The sequence below is a fragment of the Aquarana catesbeiana genome, linkage group LG06 (assembly GCF_042186555.1).
Source record: "Aquarana catesbeiana isolate 2022-GZ linkage group LG06, ASM4218655v1, whole genome shotgun sequence".
Taxonomy (NCBI): domain Eukaryota; kingdom Metazoa; phylum Chordata; class Amphibia; order Anura; family Ranidae; genus Aquarana; species Aquarana catesbeiana.
The window spans coordinates 18,285,773-18,313,196 of NC_133329.1; the positions used below are offsets into that span (position 1 = coordinate 18,285,773).

Genomic DNA, 27,424 nt, shown 5'->3' on the forward strand with positions numbered 1-27,424 from the left:
CACCACATCCACAGGTCAAGATAGCAGCTCACTTACTCATAGAATGTTAACAGGTTGGTTTGACAAGAACAACCTTTTGTAAAGCCATGCTGATTACTACTAATGATACTGTATTCATCAGCAAAATCTTGGATATAATCCTTTATCATTTCTCCAATAGTTTACATACTATTATTGTTAGACTGACTGGCCTGTGGTTTCCAGGTATATATTTCTGCCCTTTTTTTACATATTGGTACCATGTTGGCCCGCTGGTACCATTACTGTCAGTATGCTGTCCATAAAAATTAGGAATAGCAGTCTAGCTATGACCTGACTGAGTGCTTTGAGGACTTTCGGTTGTAAACTATCTGGTCCTGGTGATTTATTTGCGCTATGCTTCTCACTGTAGAAGTGCTGTCCTATGTTACTATACACCTTCCTCGTATATTGGATTTAGGAAGGACACTGCTGAGCCTATGCCCTCTCCACCAGTGCAGCATACCTCTGCCACCTCCTGGTGACAGAATAGGGTCTCTGTAAGAGAAGTCCGGCTAACAGACGCGCACCTGCGCACAAGTACGGGCACACCAGTGTAAAGAAGGACTTGTATTGGCGTATGCGCGGGCATGCACAGGCGCGCGCCAATGCGCGCACACGGGTGCGCGCCAATGCGCACACAGCTACATCGGCCCTCATGCTACTTTGTGTCCTTCACTCCCTGTCATCACTACCAGGGGTGTCGGACAGGAGGTGCAGGAGAAGCCCCCTCTCCAGATTGATCTCCACCAGGTACATGACAGTCTCATTTAGCACTAGCAAGTACCTCATGCATGTTCTAGTTAACTCCTTCACTTTCCTGTACTATGCAGCTAGGTATATGGGGTCTTCATACTGTGGGTTTGGTCCCAGTTGCTTTGGGGAACTGACTGCTAGGGAGGGTGTCAGAGCACTGACCCCTTGATAGCGGAGGACCTGTCACCTTCACCAGGTACCATGCTTCATGACCAGATGCTGTATAGTTGCCACCAGTTCTTGGTTACCTGTGACAACTGCTGTCCAACTCCAACTCTCCTGCCAAGTTAATCCTTTGTAGTGGCCTTGCTTCATATCCCATATGTGCTTTACAGGCCCTGTTCTTCTGATATGCAATATTTTATAATGCACTCCTTAAATAACTTCAGACTAGGCCTAGAACATTTTAAAAACTTTAATGAGAACTCTCATGACAATATCTATACAAGTGCAATACTGTCCCAAGTTGGGGCCTGCCCAGGCATACCTTAAAAATGTGTGGTCCATAATCGGTATCCTCCAAGCCTGGGAGATTCCTCCGAAGCTCTGGAATCTCGTAGGACTACATGGCGCAGCAGCCCTTTCTCAGCGTCCCATGTGCACTCTCTCTCTCTCCTTGGAACCAGTCTTCTTCCTATTTATATAAGCCCTGGGAAGGAAGGCAGGGCCCAAAAAGCCTGGGAAAAGCCTGGGAAAAGATACCAGATCCAAAAATCGCTTTTCAGCCTGGGCAAACCAGTCTGGGTAAACCAACTAGCTTACTTACACAAAAAATCCTCCTTGTAGGCACCTGTCTACAAGCTTGTTGGACATCTCATTCTGAAACCATGGACATTAATATAGAGTTGGCCCCACTCTGTGTCTGTGACCACCTCCACTCTTCTTGGAAGGCTTTCCACACGATTTTAGATTGTGTTTGTGGGAATTTGTGGCTATTTGTGAGGTTAGGTACTGATGTGGAATGAAAAAATCTCACAATCGGCATTCTGGTTGTTTCAAAGGTGCTCTATGCAGGACATTTTAGTCAAACTGGGACAAACTGGTCAAACCAGTTCCTTATGGAACTAGCTTTGTACACAGGGGACAGTCATGCTGGAACAGATCTGAAACTGTTGTTAGAAGGCTGGAAACACACAATTATCTACATATGCTTATATATTATAAACTCCAGGTACTTCGGGGAAAAAAGCACAGAAAGTCACAAGTAAAAGCTCTTCTTACACTTTTATAAAAATATACAGCAGTAGTTTTTGGATACAAGAGTTTGTTGTTTCTAAAAATGAAGTCGGCATGAGAATGCTTTTTTTAAACTATAGTTTTGTATAGAGTAGAGAGGGATTAGTGCCCCGTCAGATTTGTATGCTGTCTATGCCCCCCGTAGGGAGCTTCATCCACTCTAATTGTCCTGTAACCACTATCTTCAAGAATTAAAGTAGAAATCCCCAAATTGTGGGTTGTCACAGAACAGTAATCAAAATCTTCCAATAGGGACACTAGTTTTGGTGACCCTGGTGACACCCTGGGATTCCCTCACTTTGGAGCAATTTTCTCTCACTTCCTGTTTTGGCTAAGGGACCGGAAGTGAAGAAAAATTTCCTCTATGGGACACAGATGGCAAAAATAAAAAACTGACAGAAGTTACAGTTACTCTATCCAAAATGAAAAAAAAAATGCCATTGGTTACACTTTAACCGTATGCTGTCCAGCGCACGACGATATATATTGGCAGAATGGCACGGCTACGCAAATGGGCATACCCATATGTCCCCTTTAAGTTGCTGGATAGTGGGTGTGCCGGTGGCCTGCGATCATGGCACGGAGAGGCAGAATGGGGAGATGTCTATGTAAACAAGGCATTTCCCTGTTCTGCCTAGCAACATGACAGGGATCTACTACTCCCAGTGATCAGGAGCAGTGATCTCTGTCAAGTTCTAGTGAGCCCATCCCCCCTACAGTTAGAACACACTGAGGGAACACATTCAACCCCTTTATTGCCCCCTAGTGTTTAACCCCTTCCCTGCCAGTGACATTTACACAGTAATCAGTGCATTTTTATAGCACTGATCTCTGTATAAATGTCAATGGTCCCAAAATAGTGTCAAAAGTGTCCGATCTGTTCACTGCAATGTCACAGTCATGATAAAAATCACAGATCGCCACCATTACTAATAAAAAAAAAAAAGAATAATAAAAATACCATAAATCTATCCCCCATTTTGTAGACGTTATAACTTTTGTACAAACCAATCAATATACACTTATTGCAATTTTTTTTTACCAAAAATATGTAGAAGAATACATATCCACCTAAACTGAGGAAAACATTTGTGTTTTTTATATATTTTTTGGGGATATTTATTATAGCAAATAGTAAAAAATATTGTTTTTTCTTTCAAAATTGTCGCTCTTTTTTTGTTTATAGCGCAAAAATAAAAACTGCAGAGGTGATCAATTACTATTAAAAGAAAGCTCTATTTGTGGGAAAAAAAGAATGTCAATTTTGTTTGGGTGTAATGTCACACGACCGTGCAATTGTCAGTTAAAGCGATGCAGTGCCGTATCGCAAAAAATGCTCTGGTCAGGAAGGGGGTAAATCCTTTCCGGGGCTGAAGTGGTTAAGCTCAAAATTCCCCATTATTCTTGGCTCTCTTAGGCATTCAGCCACTGATTTCCCTTTGTAGTAACCCAAAAATGACAGGTCTCTCAAAACAAAGGACTGTAGCAAAGTTTAGAACTTTCTTGCAGTGAAGGAAGCAGGCATCAGTTCAGTAGGTTTGCATAATGCAATACAAACTGGAATACGTTTGCATTAGAAGGGCTGAGCTTACTTCAGAACCTTTCCATCCCTTTTCAGTCAGTGGCACTATCCCTATATATACTCCCACTGAAGGGTCCCCTTATGGTGCAAACTGTGCTATGTATAGCCCATCTCTGCCAAAAAATGACCTGCCTAAACTGGGCACAGGCTGCCCCAAAGGGGTGTCCAGAGCCCATAACAGACAACACATTGCTGCATCAACAAAGTGGTCACATAACAAAGAAAATGGAATTGATTGAGCAATCACATACCCACTTCAATTCCCATAGAGCAATCCCATTGTGTGAAGTGATCACTGGGAGACAAGTTTCACCTGATATCACCTCTCAGCAACAAGCAGACACTGCCCTCCCACACTGTAAACACAGGGAGAAGGGTAGGAGCAGAAGTCCATTGACTGACTCCTTGTCTATAAATTTTACATTAGTTAAAGCGGGGTTCCACCCAAATTTTTAACAATATCTGTATGTATTCTCTTCCTTGCCTAGATGCTGACATGCCGTTTAAAAAAATTTAAATTGCCGTAATTACCTTTTATTTTTCTATTCTTCTTTGCACTTCCTGGTTCTCCTCCCGTGGGAGTAGGCGTGTTTCTAGCCTCTCCCAGACTCCTGGGAGCTAGTCTCAGGTTTCCCAGGATGCCACTGAGCATGTGCGGGAACGAGCGGTGAATGCTGGGAGCACAGCATTCACCACATCCAGGAAATAAATGCTTGTGGGCTTCAAATGCCCACAATGAAGATGGAAACCGCCTGCAGTGAATAATATAAGTTATTCTTTCTGACAAAATCTGACACAGGCGGACATATTACACACAATATGTGAGTATGTAATGCTGAGAAGAAAAGTTTGTGAATGAACTAAAAAAAAAAAAAAAACGATAGATAGGTGGACCCCCGCTTTAAGAGGTCTTGGAATCTTCCACAAGTATGGTATAAGGTGAAAACAACAATATCATTCCACAGTTTTGAGTAAAGCAGAGCCATGCTGGAGGCCTGGTTGGAAAGTTCTTGCTTTCTGGGAGACAGACATATTCAGTGGACCTTTGATAGGGAGAGTCTCACTATAAATGTCCTCAATGCACTCCATGTCATCCTATAATATAGTGTGCATTCTAATGTAGAAATAAGAAAAAAAAAATCCAAAACACAATTAATTCTTGCAAACCACAATTACATATGTGTGGCAGCACTGAACTCTGCTCTTCAGGGCCCCCAGCAGTGCAAGCTTTTTGGTTTTCACTTCCCACAGGTGACACCATGATTGAGGTTCACAGGTTATTAGTGGCTGTGCCCCTGCCTGTTAATGGATAAGGCCTGCACTGCTAGTGGGTTTAGAGCAGTGATGGCAAACCTTGGCACCTTGGAACTACATTTCCCATAGTGCTCATGCACTCTGCAGTGTAGTTGAGCATCATGGGAAATGTAGTTCCAAAACATCTGGGGTGCCAAGGTTCTCCATCCCTGGCTTAGAGGAATAGAGATACCCACCACCTCATTCATACCTCCCAACTTTTTGAGATGGGAATGAGGGAAACCCATCAGCAAAAGTATGCAGGCATAGGACACACCCATTGCCACGCCCCCTTAAAGGAGAATTGTACAGACAAGCTTGATTAAACCCACAAGTGCTTTTTTTTTTTTACCACTATTATTCCTTTATATTGGCTTTTGGAATTTACAAATGCAGCAATTTAGAAATCAGATGAAAGGTTTAGCACTGCAAAACACTTTTTGATAGATAAAAAGTGCATTTTCTATACATCTATATAGATCAGCCCAAAATGAGGGACAAATGAGGAGGAATGAGGGACAGAGGGACATTGCTCCAAATCAATGACAGTCCCTCGAAATCAGCGACAGTTGGGAGCTATGCCTCATTAGTCAATAATAGATACAATGTAGAGAAGGCATACATCAACCACGGGTTCCTCCAATTAGGAGGGTCACAATGGACAGTGTAGAATTCTACTGTTGTAGCAGGATTTAACGTTTTTCCTTTCTGTTTATTTCTGCCTTTCGTAAAGCCTCCTGCACTTTCTTCTCAATCTCTACATCATGCATATACTTTAGGAGGAATTTCTTTCTCTCCAGTCTCTCCCTCCTCAGATCCCGTTGTTGGGACATATAATAGGCGACATCTTGCAGAGCATTGTAGAGAAATATCAGTATGTCGGTGTCTTTCCCCCGGGTCCTCTCACGATTTTCTGTGGTATAAATCTCCACCGGTATGACCTGCTCGGCTCCCATCGCTATGAACTTGTTCCTCACTTCAGAAGTATTTCGACTTCCTTTGTTGGTGATGACTACAATTGGAATAAAGCCTGAAAGATATATGGAAGCAGGTAAATGTTACAAAGGTACATATCCATGGGGGGGGGGGGGGTTTGGAAAAAAAAGGTTGGGATTATATAAAAACTAATAATGGTTATTGAGGGTTTAGACTTGTTTGATTTGTCCTATATTTGCTGGAGTGCTGGAACTGTCATCATGTGTACATGAACAATACTTTGATTTGCTCATGAGCCCTAAGTTATGAATGAAAGCTGCAGCTAGGAATAAAGCAGCTTCTTTTCTCCTTCCAATACTAAGAGTAGGATTGTCAAACTGGCAACCCAGCTCTACAGATGCTTCGAGAGAGCTGTTCTCCCTGTGCAATCTGCAAGGCTGATTGTCAGTTTGCCAGCTGGGTCTTCAGGAACACTGTAGAGGCTTCCACTCTAGCCATCCCTCACCCACCCCACCCCTACCACCACCACCAGGGCTCAAGCTGGGAGCCTCATCTGCAGCCTTACCATCCTCATATACTGTATATACAGTGCCTTGAAAAAGTATTCACACCCCTTGACATTTTCCACATTTTGTCATGTTACAACCAAAAATGTAAATGTATTTTATTGGGATTGTATGTGATAGACCAACACAAAGTGGCACATAATTGTGAAGTTGAAGGAAAGTGGTAAATGTTTTTTTTAATTGTTTACAAACAAATATCTGAAAATTGTGGGGGGGGGGGGGGCATTTGTATTCAGCCCCCTTTACTCTGATAACCCTAACTAAAATCTAGTGGAACCAATTGTCTTCAGAAGTCACCAAATTAGTAAATAGAGTCCACCGGTGTGTAATATAATCTCAGTATAAATATAGCTGTTTTGTGAATCCCTCAGAGGTTTGTTAGAGAACCTTAGGGAACAAACAGCATCATGAAGGCCAAGGAACAAACCACACAGGTCAGGGATAAAGTTGTGGAGAAGTTAGGGTTAGGTTCTAAAGGGTTAGGTTCTAAAAAAAATATCCCAAGCTTTGAACATCTCATGGAGCACCGTTCAATCCATCATCCAAAAATGGAAAGAGTATGGCACAACTGCAAACCTACCAAGACATGGCCGTCCACCTCGACTGACCGGCCGGGCAAGGAGAGCATTCATCTGAGAAACAGCCAAGAGGTCCATGGTAACTCTGGAGGAGCTGCAGAGATCCACAGCTCAGGTGGGAGATTCTGTCCACAGGACAACTATTACATAGTTACATAGTTAGGTTGAAAAAAGCCACAAGTCCATCTAGTTCAACCAAAAAAAAAAAAAAAATAATAATAATACTGCAATCCCATATACACAATCCTTCACCCACAGTTGATCCAGAGGAAGGCAAAAAACACCAGAAAAGCATCATCCAATTTGTTACAGCAGGAGAAAAAAGTCCTTCCTGATCCCCCGAGGGGCAATTAGATTTTCCCAGGATCAACTTTACCTATAAATGTTAGTACCCAGTTATATTATGTACATTTAGGAAAGAATCCAGGCCTTTTTTTAAAGCAAGCTTACGTCTCTTACTTGCTTCAGAGCATGCGTCGTTTTTGGTCCATCGGAACAGCATACAGACGAGTGGTTTTCCCGATAGGAACTGGTTCCGGTGGAAAGATTTAGAACATGTTCTATTTCTAGGTCCGTCAGAATTTTCGAAAAAAAAAAAGGTCCGATGAAGCCTACACACGAGTGGTTTATACGATGAAATGATTCCGTCTGACTTTTCCTGTCGGACATTCCGCTCGTGTGTACGCGGCATCAGAAGATAACCTGTTAGAGTCTGCAAAAGACTTGAGACTGGGGCAGAGGTTCACCTTCCAGCAGAACAACAACAAACATACAGCCAGAGCTACAATGGAACGGTTTAGATCAAGGCATATTCATGTGTTAGAATGGCCCAGTCAAAGTCCAGACCTAAATCCAATTGAAAATCTGTGCAAGACTTGAAAATTGCTTTTCACAGAGGCTCTCCATCCAATCTGACAGAGCTTGAGCTATTTTACAAAGAAGAGTGGGTAAAAATGTCACTCTCTAGACTACTTTCCAAAAAGGAAAGTATCATTTGGGGGATATTTGTACTGTCCTGACATTTTAGGGACTCACGTATTTAAATAGGCCATCAGTATTGATACATTTTCAGATATACAGTATATAGTTATACCATAGCTTGTGGACTTTCCTACAGACTAAATAATATACACTGATTTGGGTTATTTTTACAAAAGAAATGTAGCAGAATATATTTTGGCCTAAATTTATGAAGAACGACTATTTGTTTGCAAATTGTTATAACAGAAATTAAGAAAAACAAGGTTTTTTTTTCAAAATTTTTGGTCCTTTATTTTCTGGTCCTTTATAGTTTTTAGTTTATTTAGCAAAAAAAAAAAGCATGGTGATGATTAAATACCATCAAAAGAAAGCTCTATATGTGTGAAAAAATAACACAAATTTCATATGAGTACAGTGTTGCATGACCGCACAATCGTCATTCAAAATGCGAAAGTGTGAAAGCTGAAAATTGGTCTGGGCAGGAGGGGTGTGTGAAAGTGCCTGGTATTAAAGGGGTTAAATTGAATACGTTAATACTTTACAGCTTCAGTGAGGAGCTTGAAAAAAACCCCACAATTTTAAACCTCTGTGGGTTTGCAACGCAGTTTTTTTTTTGTTACATTGTACGTTGCAATGATTTTTTACACTGTTACTGTCAATTTTTTAGTTTGTATCATTGTCAGGACTTTTGCTGAATAAGGCCAGCTGCTGCCATCTAATGACTGCAAGTAATCATGACAATGGAGACTTTATGAATGAGCTGGGCAATATTGATTCAGCATTTGATGATGTGCTATCCCTCATTAAAGTAAAATATTAAATGACATGTTCTCTTTTATTATTGTCACGAATGTCATGTCTACCCCAACGCAGGTGGTCAGACACTATAGCTGGCTACTGTGTGCTTCACCTATAGCAGCCCCCTTTCCCTTAGGACAAGCAGGCCTACTGGTACTTGGTTGCCCCCAGGACTTATATACGATGCTATAGTGTCTGGCCACCATGCGAGGGCAGATGCGAACTGAGCAAAGCAAACAGGTACTTGCAGTTTAGCAGACAGGTAGCGTGGTTCAAAGGCAGTTCAGGTAATAAGGCAGGCTGAGTTCAGGGGACAATCCAGTATCCTTTCCAGGTAAAAGGCAGGTTGAGTTCAGGGGATAGTCCAGTATTCAATTCGGGTCATACACAGGAGATCCAACAACAAGCAAGGCAGACTAACATGAGGCTTGATCTAGAACAATGCAGGTAAGTCTGTCTTTATCACAAGCAAGGGATCGAGTCTTCAGTTTGCCTATATCAGGTGACTGAGCAGATCAATCACCTAACAGGTGAACACAGGCAGGGAGAATGCAAGAGCCAACACCCGGATACTGGAATGGGAAGCAGGAGCACTTAAGTGATCCTGACAATTATTCTTTGTGTCATTTTATCTATTTTTATAACCTTTCACCAGTTTTGGAAACAGGTATTTTCTGTTGAATTTTACATTTTATTGATTTTAGGACAATCAAAAAAGTTCTAGCTAATATTCATGTATTACCATTTTTTTTATGTCGGGTGAGAGTGGCTATCAGCCATATTAACTACTCCAGCCAATAATTGAGCCGGCCCAAATACAGAGGTTTTAAATGTTTTAAGTCTTGGCACAGATTTTCAATTGGATTTAGGTCTGGATTGTGACTGGGCCATTCTAACACATGAATATGGTTTAACCTAAAACCATTCCATTGTAGCTCTGGCTGTATGTTTAGAGTCGTTGTCCTGCTGGAAGGTGAACCCACGCCCCAGTCTTAAGTCTTTTGCAGACTCTAACAGGTTTTCTTCTACGATTGCCCTGTATTTGTCTCCATCCATCTTCCCATCAACTCTGACCAGCTTCCCCGTCCCTGCTGAAGAAAAGCATCCCCACCACATGATGCTGCCACCACCATGTTTCACAGTGTGGATGGTGTGTTAAGGGTAATGTGCAGTGTTAGTTTTCCGCCACACATAGTTTTGCTTTTAGGCCAAAAGTTCAATTATGGTCTCTTCTGACCAGAGCACCTTCTTCCACATGTTTGCTGTGTCCCCCACATGGCTTCTCACAAACTGCGAACGGGACTTCTTATGACTTTCTTTCACCAATGGCTTTCTTCTTGTCACTCTTCCATAAAGGGCAGATTTGTGGAGAGCACGACTAATAGTTGTCCTGTGGACAGATTCTCCCACCTGAGCTGTGGATCTCTGCAGCTCCTCCAGAGTTACCATGGGCCTCTTGGCTCTTCTCTGATGAATGCTCTTCTTGCCCGGCTGGTCAGTTTAGGTGGACGGCCATGTCTTGGTAGGTTTGCAGTTGTGTCATACTCTTTCCATTTTCCGATGATGGATTGAACAGAGCTCCGTGAGATGTTCAAAGCTTGGGATATTTTTTTATAACCTAACCCTGCTTTATACTTCCCACCAACTTCGTGGGGGGGGGGGGGGGGGCAGACTGGGCCAGTGGGGGTAGAAAATGACCCATTGTCAGTGGGAGGAATAGTGCCCCATCATTGGTTTTAGGAGGAAGAATAATGCCCCATTGCTGGCATCAGAGGTATGAATAGTGTTCCATCGATGGTGTCACTGGGTACCCATTGGTTTCGCTTGGAGGAATAAGGGCCAGATAAAAGAAAGAAAGGGCTGCATCCGGCCCCTGGGCCACAGTATGGAGACTACTGGTCTAAGATATGGTTTTATGTTTTGTAATAAAGATGTAATAAACTATTTTATATTTTCCTTTTTACTTATTATATTTGGTGCTGGGAAAGTACCATACACCCCATGATGCAAGTTGTTGGCTATTTTATTACTGTATATAAATACTGTATTTGAGTTTTCCCCCATCAATGCACAATTCTGTCATTTTTCATGTATCCTAAAGGTCAGAATGGAAGCAGTTTACCCCTCCCCCCCGCCCCGCCATAATAATGTGTTCATTTTCATCCCTTTGACAGTCATTTTCAGCTTGTGTCACCCCTTTTACTGAAAATAACCGTCATTATGGCAAATTCAATTTTTTTAGCTCAGTGGACTGATCATTTAGTAATTTATATATTAGACCCTCCTGCCAGGATTTCTTGTGGAAATCTCACCTGTCATCAACTTGCACTCCCTCAGAAATGTTTGAATCTCCTCCTGCTCAGAGCCAAAATGAAAACGAGTGCTGTAAATAATAAAAAAAAAGTAAAAATGATGTAAATAGCTCAGAATATCCACACATGGATAGATGTTTGAATGATGTAGTGTGCTACTGATAAACATACAAAAAGACTATTACATGACCAGGGCATCTATAATGGCAATTGTAGGCCACTGAACACAGATACAAAACAACTGCACTGACAGACCCCCCCCCCCCCAGTAATGATAGGGGTTAAGTCTTAGATAAATGGTAGCAAGTAGTTCAACAGTAGTGGTTGCAGGGGATGGTTACTACTCCTATAACCAGGTCCTGAATTTTTGAATGCACATACCAGAAGACAAACACAAGAGGGCGCCACCATCTACGTGTAGACTGCTTTAAATGGTTAACACTTAGATGATGGCACCCCCTTGTGTTTGTCTTCAATTATAGGCCACTGCCTAGCGCAGCAGGAGGAGAAGCACAAAGCTTAACCCCTTCATGCTTAAAGCAAAACTCCACCTTTGTTGAGAAAAAAAAACATTCCCCTCTGGGTGATCAATGTACATTGCAAGGATTATAACAACCTTTGTTGCAGATCCCTACCTTTTGTTATTCTGAAGTTATCCATGTGTGTTTGTCTGTGCCTCTGTATTGAGTGGGTCTAATGGGAGTGGTTTCAGAATTAACTGTCAGGTGGGCAGCTGCAGAGCACTAATGAGGAAAACTGGGCCTGCCTCCCTTTAGACGTGTTCTTATTAAAAGTATCTCTCAAAAAATGACATTTATGTTGCAGGGGATGCCTGAAATCTGACTTGTATCTTAGTGCAGAAAATTGGTGAGCCAATCACGCAAGCAGGAAATGATGTTTCTGGGGAGTGGTCAGTACACATTCTGTGTACAGAACAACCCCAGGTAGCCATATTGCAGTGCATTCTCAAGAAAATTACATTGGATGCATTGATTGAAAAGGAAAGGTCATTTTTAATAACATTCTAATACAAAATGATTAGTGCAGCAATTATATGCGTTATATTAATTTTTCTTTATTTGCAATTTTTTTTTCCCATTGAAAGTGGAATTACCCTTTAAAGGTAAAACAAATCTTAATGCCTAAGCACAATTTTGCAACTTTGACATGTGTTAGTAAAACTTTACATATCACCACATCAATTTTTTACATCCAGGTAAATTATACGTTGTTTTTTTCAGGACAAATCGGGCTTTCATTTGGTGGTAAATGGTAATGGATATCTCCTGATTTTTTTTTATTATCAAAAGGAAACCTGGCCCAAAATAGTAAAACAATCTTTATTTTTTTTTAATTTAGCTGTATATTTTTTGTTAATACCATAACCTACCACCAAAGAACCACCCAAAAAAATTCCTCATGTTCCTGATGATCACAGCGATACTACATATGTTTATGTTAGTTATTGTTTGTACCCATAGTACATTCCAGAAAAAATAATGCACATTTTGCTTTTTTCTTTGTCCTACCTAAAACACATTGACACTGATACTAATTATAGCATTTTTTAAATTTTTTAACCCTGCCCAAAATATACTGACTCTGACCTTTGACCCTTACAAACACTAACCCTGGCACTGACCCAGATCAAACCATGATCTGGGTATTTTTTTCTTTTATTTATTATTCTTATTATTATTCTTCTTATTATTATGTTTTTATTTTTATTTTATTTTTTTACAAACACTTTTTTTTCTCTCTGCAAGGAGAAACAAAGACACAATGTAAAAACTGGCCCAAAATAGTAAAAAAAAGCTTTTTTTTTACATTTAGCTGTATATTTCTTGTTACTACTATAACCTACCACCAAAGAACAACCCAAAATAAATTCTCCTGCTCCTAAAGATCGCAGCTATACCACATATGTATATGTTAGTTGTTGTTTGTACTCGTAGTACAGCCCAGAAACAATAGTGCATATTTTGTTTTTGTCCTACCTAAAACACACTGACACTGATACTAATTACAAAAATATTTTTTTAAATCCTGCCCAAAATATACTGACTCTGACCTTTGACCCTTACAAACACTAACCCTGGCACTGACCTAGATCGAACCTTGATGTAGGTATTTTTTCTTTATTTTGTTCTTTTCTTTTTTATTATTATTATTTGATTTATTTATTTTTTTACACACACTTTTTTTTTTCTCTCTCTTCAATGAGAGACAAAGATACAATGTATCTTTGTACATTGATACATTTGTACATTACTCCTGACCCGGGCACTAAGTAAGTTACTTACACCTGACCCATGCACTCTGTACATTGCATACTCCTGACCCCTTCACTCTGTACATTACTTTTACTCCTGTACGTATATTAAATACTTCCTCCCATGCTTTTTTAATCTTTTTTGATGTAGTCTCTTTCTTAAGGTAGGGCTGGTGCCCACAATGTGTTGTGGTTGACTTACTTAGAAAGCAGTGAAGGTAAAACATTTAGCTGAGTAAAATGTAGATAAGATAAGATGTAGCTGTCTTCACGTGAAATACCCAATCACAAGGTAGGGAAATAAAAAAAAACAAAAAAAACATATTTTACCATGTCCATGATTGGGTGATTAAAGTGACCTCGGCTTCACCTTATTCACTAATAAGAGAACACTCTCTGCACTTTTAATAAATGGACCCCATGGCTGGGTATGTACAGAAGGTTAGTGCTCATCGATATAGACACAAAGAACTCACTCATCTACTAGTACAGGAACGATGAGGTCTGTATAGTTTGGATTCAGTTCTGTTTCTTCCAGCGTAGTCATATAATCATAAAATGTCCAATTCTTATTCACTGGCCCATTTAAAGGCCTGAAGTTTCCTTAAAAAAAAAAATAAGCATGAAACATTCAATATGGATTAATCTCTTGGCATCTGCAATTGGTGCAGAGGGAACATTAATTGGTGTCAAATCCTGAGCAGCGCACACAAGTACCTGTGCTGTCACTGATGGGCAGACTAACCATCGGGGTGGTTCCTGATCATGTGATCATTGTATTACCTATGCCAGTGATGGTGAACCTTGGCACCCCAGATGTTTTGGAACAACATTTCCCATGATGCTCAAATACAATGCAGAGTGCATGAGCATCATGGGAAATGTAGTTCAAAAACATCTGGGGTTCCAAGGTTCTCCATCACTGCCCTATGCTTTGGTAATCACCTGGCTTTGTTTTGTGCATCATGGAGTTTCAAAAGTACTGCAAGGTTCTGTATCCAAATACTGTACAAACAGGACCACTTTATAAGAGAACAATTCAGAGTAAGGAGACCAACCTATCAGTAAACTATGATTTTATAGAGTGTAGAGGGCGCTCTATAACAATGATTAATTGGGCAAACAAACTTAATTGGATTGTACTCAAACAATAAACATTTGTATATACAGATAAAGTGCAATGTGCCACAGGTGAATATACACAAGTGATATAAATATGTGGTACTGGCTATATAAATTCCAGAAACAAGGTGTGCCAAGGTATAAAATGTCCCAATTAAATCACAAAAGAAATCCAGATAAGCTTCTGTGTTCAGATTCTTCCAGAGAAAAAGTAGATATTCCTTTACCAGCTTGATAAGAATACACCCAATGTGCTCTTATATAAAATCTGCTTACCAGAGAACATTGACTCCTTTAATTAAAAAGCGAGTCAAAATAAACTTTAGCAAGATAATGCTTGCTGCAATGATGAAGACTATGGAGGCCAACAGAGATTAGAGAGAGACAAATCAAATTTATGGAATAGGGCTGGGGTCTGATACCACCTTGATAATATTTTGTAGTAGTTTTCTTGCATTGTGACATTGATGGAGCCCTTGTGAGTGTTATTACAGAGATATTCCCATTGTTCAGCAGGGAGCTTAAGTTGTAGGTCCCATTCCCATGCTTTACAGGTCTTCCCGATAGTCAAAGGTGTGTTCTGCAATAGCAAGTTGTGGGCCGTAGAGATAAACTTTTGTTGGTTGGGGAGGTTTTGGAACAAACTGGACAATTTTAATGTTTCACTTTGAGCATCGAAAAAAATCTTTGCAACTGTCCCAATGGGATTTTAAAAAATATATATATTTTTTTAGCATTTTTTTTAAATAAATGTAATTATGTTACTTGCCTATTTCAGAATTGCCCCATTGAATACAGTATTGCTTAACCACTTTAAGACTAGGCCTGTTGCTGACAGGTTAAAATCAGTATTTTTTGCTAGAATATTACTTACTGATTAGAGAATTTGCATGTACATGCTTTATGGCTATTATGTACTCTGTTTTATACCATTGTATTGTGTAAAACCTAATAAATATTAAAAAAAAAAAACATACTTTTTGTATTTTGACCAGTATTGCCGCATACACACAATCGGACATTGATCGGACATTCCGACAACAAAATCCATGGATTTTTTTCCAACGGATGTTGGCTCAAACTTGTTTTGCATACACACGGTCGCACAAAGTTGTCGGAATTACCGATCGCCAAGAACGCGGTCACGTACACCATGTACGACAATACTATAAAAGGGCAGTTCAGAACCAAGCGCGGCACCCTTTGGGCTCCTTTTGCTAATCTCGTGTTAGAAAAAGTTTGGTGAGAGACGATTTGCGCTTTTTCAGACTCGTGGTTTTCAGATCGTTTTCTGCTGTTCAGTTTGTGCTTGTGGGTTTGTATCTGCTCTTCAGTGCGTGCAGTGAGTTCATATTTGACTATTCAGTGCGTTCTTGCCCGCTCGTTGCTGTTTTCAGGTCGCTCTTCACATGCCTTGTTGTTCTTCAGTGCGTTTTGTTACTTCATTCTGAGCAGCCGACTGTTTTCTAGCCATGTTGCGTATACGTACTCCTCGTAGAGTTCGTGCTGTGCGGGGGCTTGGTGTTGGGGTCCTGACCTTGACACAAGTCCAGTCCATGAACAGGGTGGGGAGGAGTTCATGGGCCAAGAATTGGTTGCTTCAGCGTGACCAGTTCTGTCATATGCCTTTGCTCAGTGAGATCCGTGAGAATAATCCTGACGATTTCAGGAACTTTCTCCAGATGACGGACCCTGTATTTCACTGTTTGTTGCCTTTGCTGACCCCTTATATTAGCAGGCAGGATACCTGCATAAGGCAAGCCATCACTCCGGAGCAGAGGCTCGTCGCCACCCTGCGGTACTTGGCGACGGGGAGAAGCCTGCGGGACTTGAAGTTCTCGACAAGCATCTCCCCCCAGGCTCTGGGGATCATTATCCCAGAGACCTGTTCTGCCATCATCCAGGTCCTGCAGAAGGAGTATATTAAGGTAAGATTTATCCTTTAATCTCAAATTTTATTGTATTTAATGTTTGCTAATGTATTGTATTTCTTTCCTCATTCCCTAATTACCATGATGGTAATATGCTGTGAATGTCCCCTTTGTCCTAATGCATGCTGGAATTGTAGGTTTTATTTTTTGTCCTTCATACATATTTGCCTTCACTTACCTCCCCAGCACACTCTCCTGGCCTTATATTCACCTCGTGTAGTCACTTAACAATGTATTTTGTCAGCTCCATAGTAGTCCTTTACCCTAAAAACCCCCTAAAATTTTGAAAATTGCGATGCGTGTTTGAAATTCAGGCAGAGTGCCAGAGGCTTTTTTTTGGTGTCCATAAATCATTTGGAATTCCCCCCCCCCAACTACTAACTCAGCTGATAACAATCCTCTATCTGCTGACTTTGCCAAACCCATACACACTATACCCACCTCTTTAATGGTCAGATTTATGGATTAATTCCCCAAAGCATGTAGTGCAAGGGCCTGCCTGAATACTTTTATATGGTACTGTTTAAAGTTTTGGTATCCTATTATTATCTTGATAGGTAATAGCAGAATGTAAAAATGTGCTAAAATGTGTACAGTGTGTATTTATCTCTTTGTATTATGACACTTCTTACCTGTCCAGTGGGCTGCCATTAGTGTAAAGTAAGGAGGGGCTGATCAAAGTAATACACATTATTTAGGCATTCATCTCTCAATGAAGTGGAGATGGTTACCTGTCCAAAACACCCCCCCCCATAAAATTTAAAAATGGGCCATGAGGGGGGGGGGGGGGGGATCTGATAGGTGGACCTTATACCTTTGTCTTTAAATACTTCCTAAAATAAATGCTATACTGATGTTAGCCAAGAATGTTTGTGTCTAATCTGCTTGCAATGTTTATGTGCAAAATGATTATTTTTTTTTCTTGTTTGACTCCATAGTTTCCTTCCACGCCACAGGAATGGCAGACTGTGGCCTCCCACTTTGCCCGGTGGGACTTTCCTAACTGCGGAGGGGCAATTGATGGGAAACTACAAGGGGTTCAATAGTATTGTAATGTTGGCGGTGGTGTCGTCTACTTATGAGTTCCTGTATGTGGACGTGTGGAAGAATGGCCGGATGTCCGATGGTGGAGTCATCGCCCAGACGGAGTTTTACAGGCGTCTCCAGAATGGCAGCTTGGACTTGCCACCTCCAGAAGACAATGTGGAAGGACTCCCATTCGTCTTCGTTGCGGATGAACCGTTTGCTCTGGGGGACCATCTTATGCGGCCATTCCCTATGAGGACCCTCACCCTGGACCAGAGGGTTTTTAATTACCGGCTGGCCAGAGCCAGAAGAGTGGTGGAGAACATGTTTGAAATCATGGCCAGCCGGTTCCGCTTATTTCTTACACCTATACACATGGCGGAGTATAAACAGAATCATATCATCCTGGCGTGCTGTGTTCTCCACAACTTTTTAAAGTGAAATTCTGCCAACTATGCTGCCTCAGTTGGGCCTGGGGCCGGAATTCAAGTAAATGAACCAACTCCGACGGCGCTTGAGGCTGGCCGTCCTGGCTTGCCCCCCCCGAGTGCCCGCGAGGTCCGTCTTAGATACCTTGATTACTTTGCGGGTAGGGGGGCCATCAATATGCCAGACAATGTCTGATACATTTTTCAAATAAACAAAAAATTTTAACTACTAAAATCTTTGGTGACATTTACTGCTTGTGTTTCTTTTAGCTGACCCTGACAGAAATGTGGGGAGTCCTGAAAATGTCATGATTGTGTAACCTTAAAAAGCACTGTTGGGTGTTATTTACTAAAGGAAAATACACTTTGCACTACAAGTGCAGGCTCAAGTGCACTTGTAGTGCAAAGTGTATTTTCCTTTAGTAAATAACACCCAGTAGTGCAAAGTGGATTTACCCTTACGAAATAACCCCCATTGTCACTGAAAACACCAATTTTACCACAACTAAATTTTAGGAGCATTGAAACAATAATCCACACATTCTTGAGTATCAATCTTTTTAATACCAGCACAATCACATGTGCATTTATAAAAGGTTTTTAAAACAAACCAACATGTTTGTTGTATAACAATTTTTTGGGTGACATTAATAAAAGTAGAAATGTCCATTTAAGGTAAAACAGGCATGTTTCAAACAAACAAGAAAGACACAAATCTGGAACTTACAAAGTTAAACTTTTGTAGAACTTGAAGGCAATATCAGACATGAGTATTTAGGAACTGTGTTTGATATTGCGTTCAGATGGGGTGAAGTCACCCCTGGAAAAGCCAAATTTTTAAATTGCCGAATGTCAACATGTGCTAGCTGCCATCACGGGGGATCAAGGGACATGTTTTGGGGGTGCAACCCCTTCCTCACAGCTACTTTATTATTGAGGAAGGGGTTGCACCCCCAAAACGCCTACATTGATCTCCCGTGATGGCAGATAGCACATAGTGACACACTGGGTGCATCTTCAAAATTTGGCTTTTCTCAAATATGTCCAAAAATCTGAAAAATTTTTCTATTTAAAAAACCAAAAAAAAGTAAGGGATTTGGAGGTGTTTTAAACTCTCCCTAAAATATCAATGGGTTCTTCATTTTGTTTTTAACATCATTGATGTTTTTCTGGATGTTTTCCATGTCCCTATTACACCCCATGATCTCCTCAATCAGGATCTTGGCACTCTCACTGGTGAAATATCCATCATCCACAACATCACGATCACCTAAAAATATAAAAACAAAAACACACCATGTATTATAAATATGCCGGCATCCATCTCTTACCTGAGCCTGTGGTCGCAGACACTCACCTGTTGTGGTGACAATTTCCACCACGTTTCCTTCCTCCTCCTGTTGACTTTGTTGGATTTCCACTTCTTCATGAGGTGGGGGGGGGTCTGTGGTCTCCTCGGAAGAGGGGCGTCCTCTGAGTCTTTTCTCCCCTATGTTAAAAAAATTAGGTATACTTAGCACACAGATATTTGATGACAGAAATAGGAACATGAAACATTGCTTGGAAGTGGGGTACAATTGTCTGTTATGGCAGATTTCCAAGATGAAGAAATATTTGGGTCACTTTGTCAAGCTTGGATACTTACCTGTTTTGTACAAGCTTCACAGATGGAGACACCCCTATAGTATACACTGGAACACCTGTGTGGGCCCCCTAATAAAAAGTGTGTTCTGCTGTCCCACACTAGTGCTCCAGCGTCCAGATGTGTAAATAGCTGCTGAGTGTCCTCTCCTTACACCGAATCTAGTTTGCATTTCATTCTAGTTACCAACCCATCTAGACACCAAAATTATTTGACGAGAAGTAGGCTAGCAAAAATGTATTCAAATGCATATGTCCAAAACAATGCTGTTTTCTAGGCTGAATGAACAATGTTTCATACGAACGAATAATGTGGCCATGAACATTAAAAAGTTGCCTCTGTACAACAGTAAAGAAAAGCACATGGAGCAGCACGAATGTTAGAAAAATAAAGAATAGGAACACAGGACAACTACTTACTTCTTTGCAGCACTCTCCGGATCCTTCTGTACTGCTCGTGCTCCCTTAATTTCAGGTCCGACCACCGCTTCCTGAGTTGATCCTTGGATCGTCGTACCCCGAAATTCTTCTGAAGACTTTTGACCACTTTCGCCATGATCTTGGCCTTTCTGATATTGGGGTTGGGGTAAGGTCCATATTTCCCGTCATAGTCGGCCCTCTTCATTATGTCGACCATCTCCAACATCTCCCCAAAGGACATATTTGAGGCCTTAAAACGTCTCTTCCGGGATCAGGACGTTTCTGGCTCCGGGCTTTCCTCCTCCTCCTCCTTGTTGGTGTAATTATCAGACACCTGCTCTGACTCCGCCATGTGCTCTTCCCCACTGCGCCAAATGAGAAGGGGCGGGGAATAGACTAGAAAGAACGTGAGGGGCGGGCGGAGTTTCACGCATGCGCAGTGTATATAAAGCGTAACACGCGTGTGTAGTACGTACGATCTGTGAGCGTGATAACAAAGGTAAGATTTAAATTTTGGCCTATACTGCTTCTAGATTGAGGCCTGTATTTTAACAAGTTTAGAAGACTTTAGGCTGACATTAGGGTTTGTCTTGTGTTGTGTCTTGCAGTGAAAATGGATCTAGTCAGTGATCAGGACTTTATGCCAATCTTCATTGATATGTTCAGGGAGCTGCCCAGTCTGTGGCAGATAAACCACCCCGAATATAAGAACCAAACAAAGAGGAAGGCAGCGCTGGATAATTTGCTGCAATTTGTGAAGCCGGTGATCCCCACAGCAGACATCACCTATTTGAAGATCCTAATTGGTGGCATGAGGAGCACTTATCTAAGGGAGCACAAGAAAGTCCAGGATTCCCAGAGATCAGGAGCTGCAGATGACATTTATGTCCCCAGGCTGTGGTACTATGACAGGCTGCATTTTCTGGCAGGCCAGACTGAACCCAGGCCAGCACTCTCCAGTCTTCCTTCCACACTTCCTTCCCCCTCAGCTGAGGCTTCTGATGTCCAATCTAGGCCTTCCAGGCAGCAACATGTGGAGGAGCCCAGCTTGAGCCAGGTATAGCATTCTTCTAAAGATTTCTGGTTGTCCAATCAATGATGTTAAATAGATGTTAGTTTGAAGTACTAATTTCTGATTGTGATTGATGAACCAAAAACGAAAACCATGTCCCTTTTTCATACACAGTTAAGTCTCAGCCAGGAGGTGGCCGGGTCAAACAGGCTGCCCGATACCCAGGTCCCTACCCTCCACCTTCAAAGACAAAGTTGCAAGAAGAGGAGTAACCTGGAGGAGGCTGCCATAGACCTATTTTAGAAGGCTACTGAGGCCCTCAGAACACCCCACAGTGTGGAAGATGATTTTGCAGAGCTAACTGCATGCAAAATGATGCAGATGGAGGAGGGCCAACGCCTCTTATGTGAGTTTTTAATTTTGGAAGCTCTAAATAAGGCTTTGAGGGGCCAACATGTGAAACCCACATTTGTCAGCTCACCCATGGTCCTCCTCCTCCAGGTCCTCCTCCTCCTCCTCCTCCTCCTCCAGGTCCTACTCCTCCTCCTGCCACCCCTCCAACACCAGAGCCACAGCCGGGAAGGAAGCGTGGAAGGAAAACCAGAGAGTGATGGCCTGGGTTCAGTCTGGTCTGGCAAAAGATGCAGCCTCCTGTATGACCACAGCCTGGGGACATAGATGTCATCTGCTGCTTTCATGATCTCTGGGACTTCTGTACCAGACTGCACTCCCTTTTATAAGGACTCCTCAGGCCACCAATTTTACTGTCAAAGAATTGATGTGTGCCATGGGGGTAAAAGGCTTCGCCAATTTCTGCCGTTTCTCCAGCATTGCCTCCCTCTTTGTTTGGTCTGATCCCTTAATAAAGGAATTTTTGTTTCAATTATACTCGCCCATGTGTGTTTTCCTTCAAAAAGGACATTTTGTTTGTGAGTAGGCAGGTACATTTCAAAAATACAACAAGGGACACCAACACCAAACAACCTCCTTGAGATTAAATAATACAAGATAATAATGGTGTTGTGGTAACTTGACACACAAAACACAACCAAAAATATTCAGGATGTAAAAAAAAAAACAAAAAAAAAAAAACGATCAGGCTTGAAAAAAATACAAACCCCCCCAAAAAAAACATATATCTTTTTTGACAGATGTGACAAAGCAAAATATATTGATGAAATCATGATAAATAATAAAGAAAGAAGTTTGTGAGAAGTCTGTGTGAATATGAGCAGCAAAACTACTTCATTCTTCTAGCATTATAAAGAAGAACAGAGTTTTTAAACAATTTTAAACATTGCAGCCTGACGAAAGTGCTGTATCCATTCCGAACACTAAGTTTACCAGACCGAGCTGTTCAGTCTCAGAATTTCTTCTGAGCATGCCTGGCACTTTGTGCGTCGGAATAGGCCACACACGGTCGGAATTGACGTGATCAGATTTTGTTGTCGGAAAATTTTATCTCCTGCTCTCAAACTTTGTGTGTTGGAAAATGTCCGATGGAAAATGTCCGATGGAGCCCACACACGGTCGGAATTTCCGACAACACGCTCCGATCGCACATTTTCCGTCGGAAAATCCAACCGTGTGTACGGGGCATTACTATTATGACCTTGTGAACTATTTCAATATATTTTGTTCCATGTGGGATGATGTAGATATCATCTTTGGTGATATACTGTAATATGATATAACATGCTATATAGTCAGCCTATGTTTTTTATTGCATTTTTAAGGATTTTGTATTAATAGAATTATCTTGGATTTTTATTTAGAGTGCCTAAAAAGTCCCAAATCTGATCCCTCCTGTATTGAATTGTATTGTAACTGTACTGTCTGCCCTCATGTTGTAAAGTGCTGCGCAAACTGTTGGTGCTATATACATTCTGTATTATGATAATAATAATAATAAATCACTTTGGTAATTACATTACCCAGAAAATGGGCATTTTTAATTTGACAGATCTGTCTCCCATTGAGTTCAATTGGGTTCAAGTTTGGCATGAGGTTCTTTGAAGTTTGCTGAACCCTGCTTAAACCAAACCCAGAGGAGTTTGGCTTATCACTAGTGACAATACAAGAGCGCAATTGAGACAGAGAGTTGTCACCCTATAAAAGGAAGTGCTTGAATAAGGATCTGCATGGCAGGATCTCCAAGTGTTATTTTAACAAAAGCTGCTGATTTAAAAGCATTGAAAATTACATTTGAAATTACATTAACCACTTCAGCCCCAGAAGGATTTGCCCCCTTAATGACTGGGCCATTTTTTGCGATTCGGCACTGCATCAATTTAACTGACAACTCCGTGGCCGTACGACATTTTACCCAAACAAAATGTACATACTTTTTCCCCCACAAATAGAGCTTTCTTTTGGTGGTATTTGATCATCTCTGCGGTTTTTATTTTTTGCGCTATAAACAAAAAAAAGAGCGACAATTTTGAAAAAAAACACAATATTTTGTACTTTTTGCTATAATAAATATCCAAAAAAATAAAAATACATTTCTTCATCAGTTTAGGCCAATATTTATTCTTCTACATACTTTTGGTAAAACAAAAAAACTAAAATTGCAATAAGCGTATATTGATTGGTTTGCGCAAAAGTTATAGCGTCTACAAAATAGGGGATAGATTTATGGCATTGTTATTATTATTATTTTTTTTTACTAGTAGTGGCGGCGATCTGCGATTTTTATTGGGACTGAGATATTGCGGTGGACAAATTGGACACTTTTGACACTTTTTTGGGACCATTGACATTTATACAGCGATCATTGCTTTAAATAGCCACTGATTACTGTATAAATGTCACTGACAGGGAAGGGGTTAACACTAGGGGGCAATCAAGGGGTTAACTGTGTTCCCTATGTGTGTTCTAACTGTGAGGGGGGAGGTGGCTGACTAGAGGTGGAGAGAGATAGTTGTTCCTACTTAGTATGAACACACGATCTGTCTCCTCTCCCCTGACAGAACCGGGATTTGAGTGTTTACCCACACAGATCCTGGTTCTCCCTCTGTCACGAGTGATCACGGGTGCCTGGCAGTCAACGCGCCCTCTGGGCATGCGCATTGGCTCCAGGGACATGCTGCCGGCACGCGCGTGCCTGCTACAGCATCTTAAAGAGCCGATGTACAGCTATGACGGCTCGCGCAGGGGAGCCATCCTGCCGCAGTATAACTGCGGCGGCTGGTCAGGAAGCGGTTAATATTTTAAAGAGTAATTATTAATTGGATTTACATATAATTGTCAGGGCTGGCTCAGCCCTTCCTTCTCTGAGGTGGCTGCTCAGCTGTCGGCTAATTGCCAGCTCCCATCTCTCTCTAAAGTTACTCAGCTGTTGTTGATATCCTGCTGGTCAGTCCTGCCTACCTAAGCCATCCAGTCCACAGGAGCTCTGCCTTCACCTTGGTCAACATCACAAGAAAAATCTCCTGCATTCCTGTTTAAAGACTGGCTTTACTGACATCCCTTCTGGCTCCGGATCCTGCTTGCTGTTCGACTACTTTGGTCCCTGACTTCTGGCTTGGCTGACTATCCATTCCGGTTACTGAACTTTGGCTATGTTTTGATTACATTTGTTCTTTTTACTTTTATTATTAAACAAGTGTGATTTAACTGTACTTCTGTCTCGGTCTGATTTTATAGTTTCTGACAATAATGTACATTTAAAGTGAAACTTTACCCATAACAACTTGATAAAAAATAATGTTCTTTAGCAAGGAACATACATTCCACATTAATAATTACCGTATGCTACCAAAATTAGTGTGTGCAGTAAATTGCCTCCAGCATTGCTCCAGTTTCTTCCTGCTGGAGGCTGCCATTTTGCTGTAGTCGAGAGCTCCTGAGCAGCAGTAAATCTTTAGGCTGTCAGCAGATTGGCCTCTACAAATTTGTCACAGTGCCTAAAAATAGAGAGCAACTAAGCATGTGCAGAGCAGGATGAGATAGTGTATTACTGAATTTTAAACAGTATAGACACTTATTTTTTAATATCTGCAAATGGGGTCAACCTGAGGTGATCTAGCAGAATTTAATTTGCTGACTAAAGCTGCGCTTTAATTGGACTTTCTCTGACTTCCTGCATTTATTCCACCAACAGGGACACCGACAATTTTTATTAATGTTTGTGTATAGACTGCAGTGCTTGGTTTCTCCAGCTGGTGGTGCTGTGTCTTGGGGAGATCAGGGCACAATGACACAGGGGTTGATTTATAAAGAATTTGCGTTGCCCTCGCACAGTGAAAATGAACATTATGTGAGATTGGGTTTAACTACTTCCTGCCGGGAGGGCATACATGGACATCCTCCCGTTTCAGTGGTTATACTGGGATGATGCTTGCACCTACAGGCATCAACCCGGTATCATTCTCTTACATGTGGCTGGAGGGGACGTTCCCCCCCTCCCACCCTCTCTTGCTTCTCCGTGCTCGCCCCTGCGATTAGTGAGCCAGAGAAGGAATCCACCGGTGGCGGAAGTTGACCATAGAGATTTCCAGGGAACAGATGGTCCCTGGTCATCTCTATGACTCTCGGAGGTTCACGTTATGGCATCACGCCCGGCCTGGCAGTTGCAAATACTGCCAAATACTCAGCTGGAGAACCGAGATCCTCCTGTTTTTTTTTATCTCAGGCTTTCCAGCCTGAAGGAGAGATGTGAAGTCTTATTGAAACCAGATCTCTCCATAAAGAGGACCTGTCATGCACAGGTTTACATTCCTTGTAATAGGAATAAAAGTGATAAAAAAAATGTTTAAAGGGAAAGTGTAAAAATCGAAAAAATGAAAATAAAATAAACAATAAAAAAAAATAAACTTTAGTGTTTTGGGTTTTTTTTAATTCACGAAACTGTTTTTTTTTTTCCATAAAAACACGTTTGAAAAATTCCTGTGCAAATACCATGTGACATAAAAAGTTGCAACAACCGCCATTTTGTTCCTTATGGTCTCTGCTAAAAAAAACTATATATAATGTTTGGGGGTTCTGAGTAATTCTCTACCCAAAAAAATTAAAATTTTTTACATGTAGGAGTGAAGTGCCAGAATTCGCCCGGATGGGAAGTGGTTAAAAATGAAGGTAAAAAGGCCATACCCTGTGCTGTTCGAATGTAAAAATCATTGCTTTAAAACCTTTCCGTCCGGCCTATAGCAGATTGATGGCTGGGCGGGGGTTTTCCAGTTCTGACTGGACATGATATGACATCCTTCACACTGTGCAGCTCGTGTAGCATATCAGTCAGTGACGGCTGTTTTTTTTGGGGGGGGCAGCAAACAAAGCAACTGACCCCCTCAGCATTGCTGTACCTATGAGAGGCTAAAGCTGCCCAGTCGGTCGGGTCGCTCACAGTCGGTCATGGACGGCACCACCCCCGGGTCGGTCAAATAGGTCGGGGCCTGCACTTACCACATCTTACGGGCAGCGCTCCAGGCAGTGGGTGACAGTGGATGGGGTGGCGGCTTCGCTCCAGACAGAGGCTTACCCTGCGTCTCCTCCCCCTCCTCCTCGTGGCCAATCTGATCAGATCTCCTTTCAGCCAATCGGCTAACGGGACCCGCTTCCTGATTGGAGGAAGTTCAGTGTGACAATAGCAAATATTCATTCTCTATTTTCACACAACTGAGTGGGCATTCGGTTGCGGTACTCTTCGCGCTGAGCCCACCATTTTGTGAAGCCTATTAGAGCCTCAGGCTATAATCACATGCTTCAAAAAATAAAGAAAAATTTGGAATCCATAGTCTGGCGCCCCGCATGTAGATTAGGGGGTCGGATGCATGGATAGGGGGGGCAGCGCCCATGCACCCCGTATGGAGGGGCCACCACTAATATCAGTGCCCATCAGTGCAGCATATCAGTGTCTATCAGTGCAGCATATCAGTGTCTATCAGTGCAGTATATCAGCGTCTATCAATGCAGCATATCAGTGTCTATCAGTGCAGCATATCAGTGTCTATCAGTGCAGCATATCAGTGTCTATCAGTGCAGCATATCAGTGTCTATCAGTGCAGTATATCAGTGCCCATCAGTGCAGCATACCTGTGTCAATCAGAGCAGCATATCTGTGTCAATCAGAGCAGCATATCAGTGTCTATCAGTGTAGCATATCAGTGTCTATCAGTGCAGCATATCAGTGTCTATCAGTGTAGCATATCAGTGTCTATCAGTGCAGCATGTCAGTGTCTATCGGTGCAGCATATCAGTGTCTATCAGTGCAGTATATCAGCGTCTATCAATGCAGCATATCAGTGTCTATCAGTGCAGCATATCAGTGTCTATCAGTGCAGCATATCAGTGTCTATCAGAGCAGCATATCTGTGTCAATCAGAGCAGCATATCAGTGTCTATCAGTGTAGCATATCAGTGTCTATCAGTGCAGCATATCAGTGTCTATCAGTGTAGCATATCAGTGTCTATCAGTGCAGCATGTCAGTGTCTATCGGTGCAGCATATTAGTGTCTATCAGTGCAGCATGTCAGTGTCTATCAGTGCAGCATATTAGTGTCTATCAGTGCAGCA

At 41.7% G+C, this 27,424-nt stretch overlaps 1 protein-coding gene across 1 annotated transcript in view; it reads right to left on the reverse strand.

Annotated features, from left to right (window-relative positions):
- Positions 1 to 1,972: 1,972 nt before the first annotated feature.
- LOC141148201 (uncharacterized) overlaps positions 1,973 to 27,424 on the reverse strand; it is a 33,846-nt gene continuing 8,394 nt past the window's right edge. The window contains exons 3-5 of the mRNA XM_073635419.1: positions 13,805 to 13,931; positions 11,057 to 11,127; positions 1,973 to 5,915 (exon numbers count right to left, since the gene is read on the reverse strand). Coding sequence (XP_073491520.1) covers positions 5,578 to 5,915; positions 11,057 to 11,127; positions 13,805 to 13,931 — 536 coding nt within the window. The 3' untranslated portion in view covers positions 1,973 to 5,577. The remainder of the gene's footprint in view (positions 5,916 to 11,056; positions 11,128 to 13,804; positions 13,932 to 27,424) is intronic.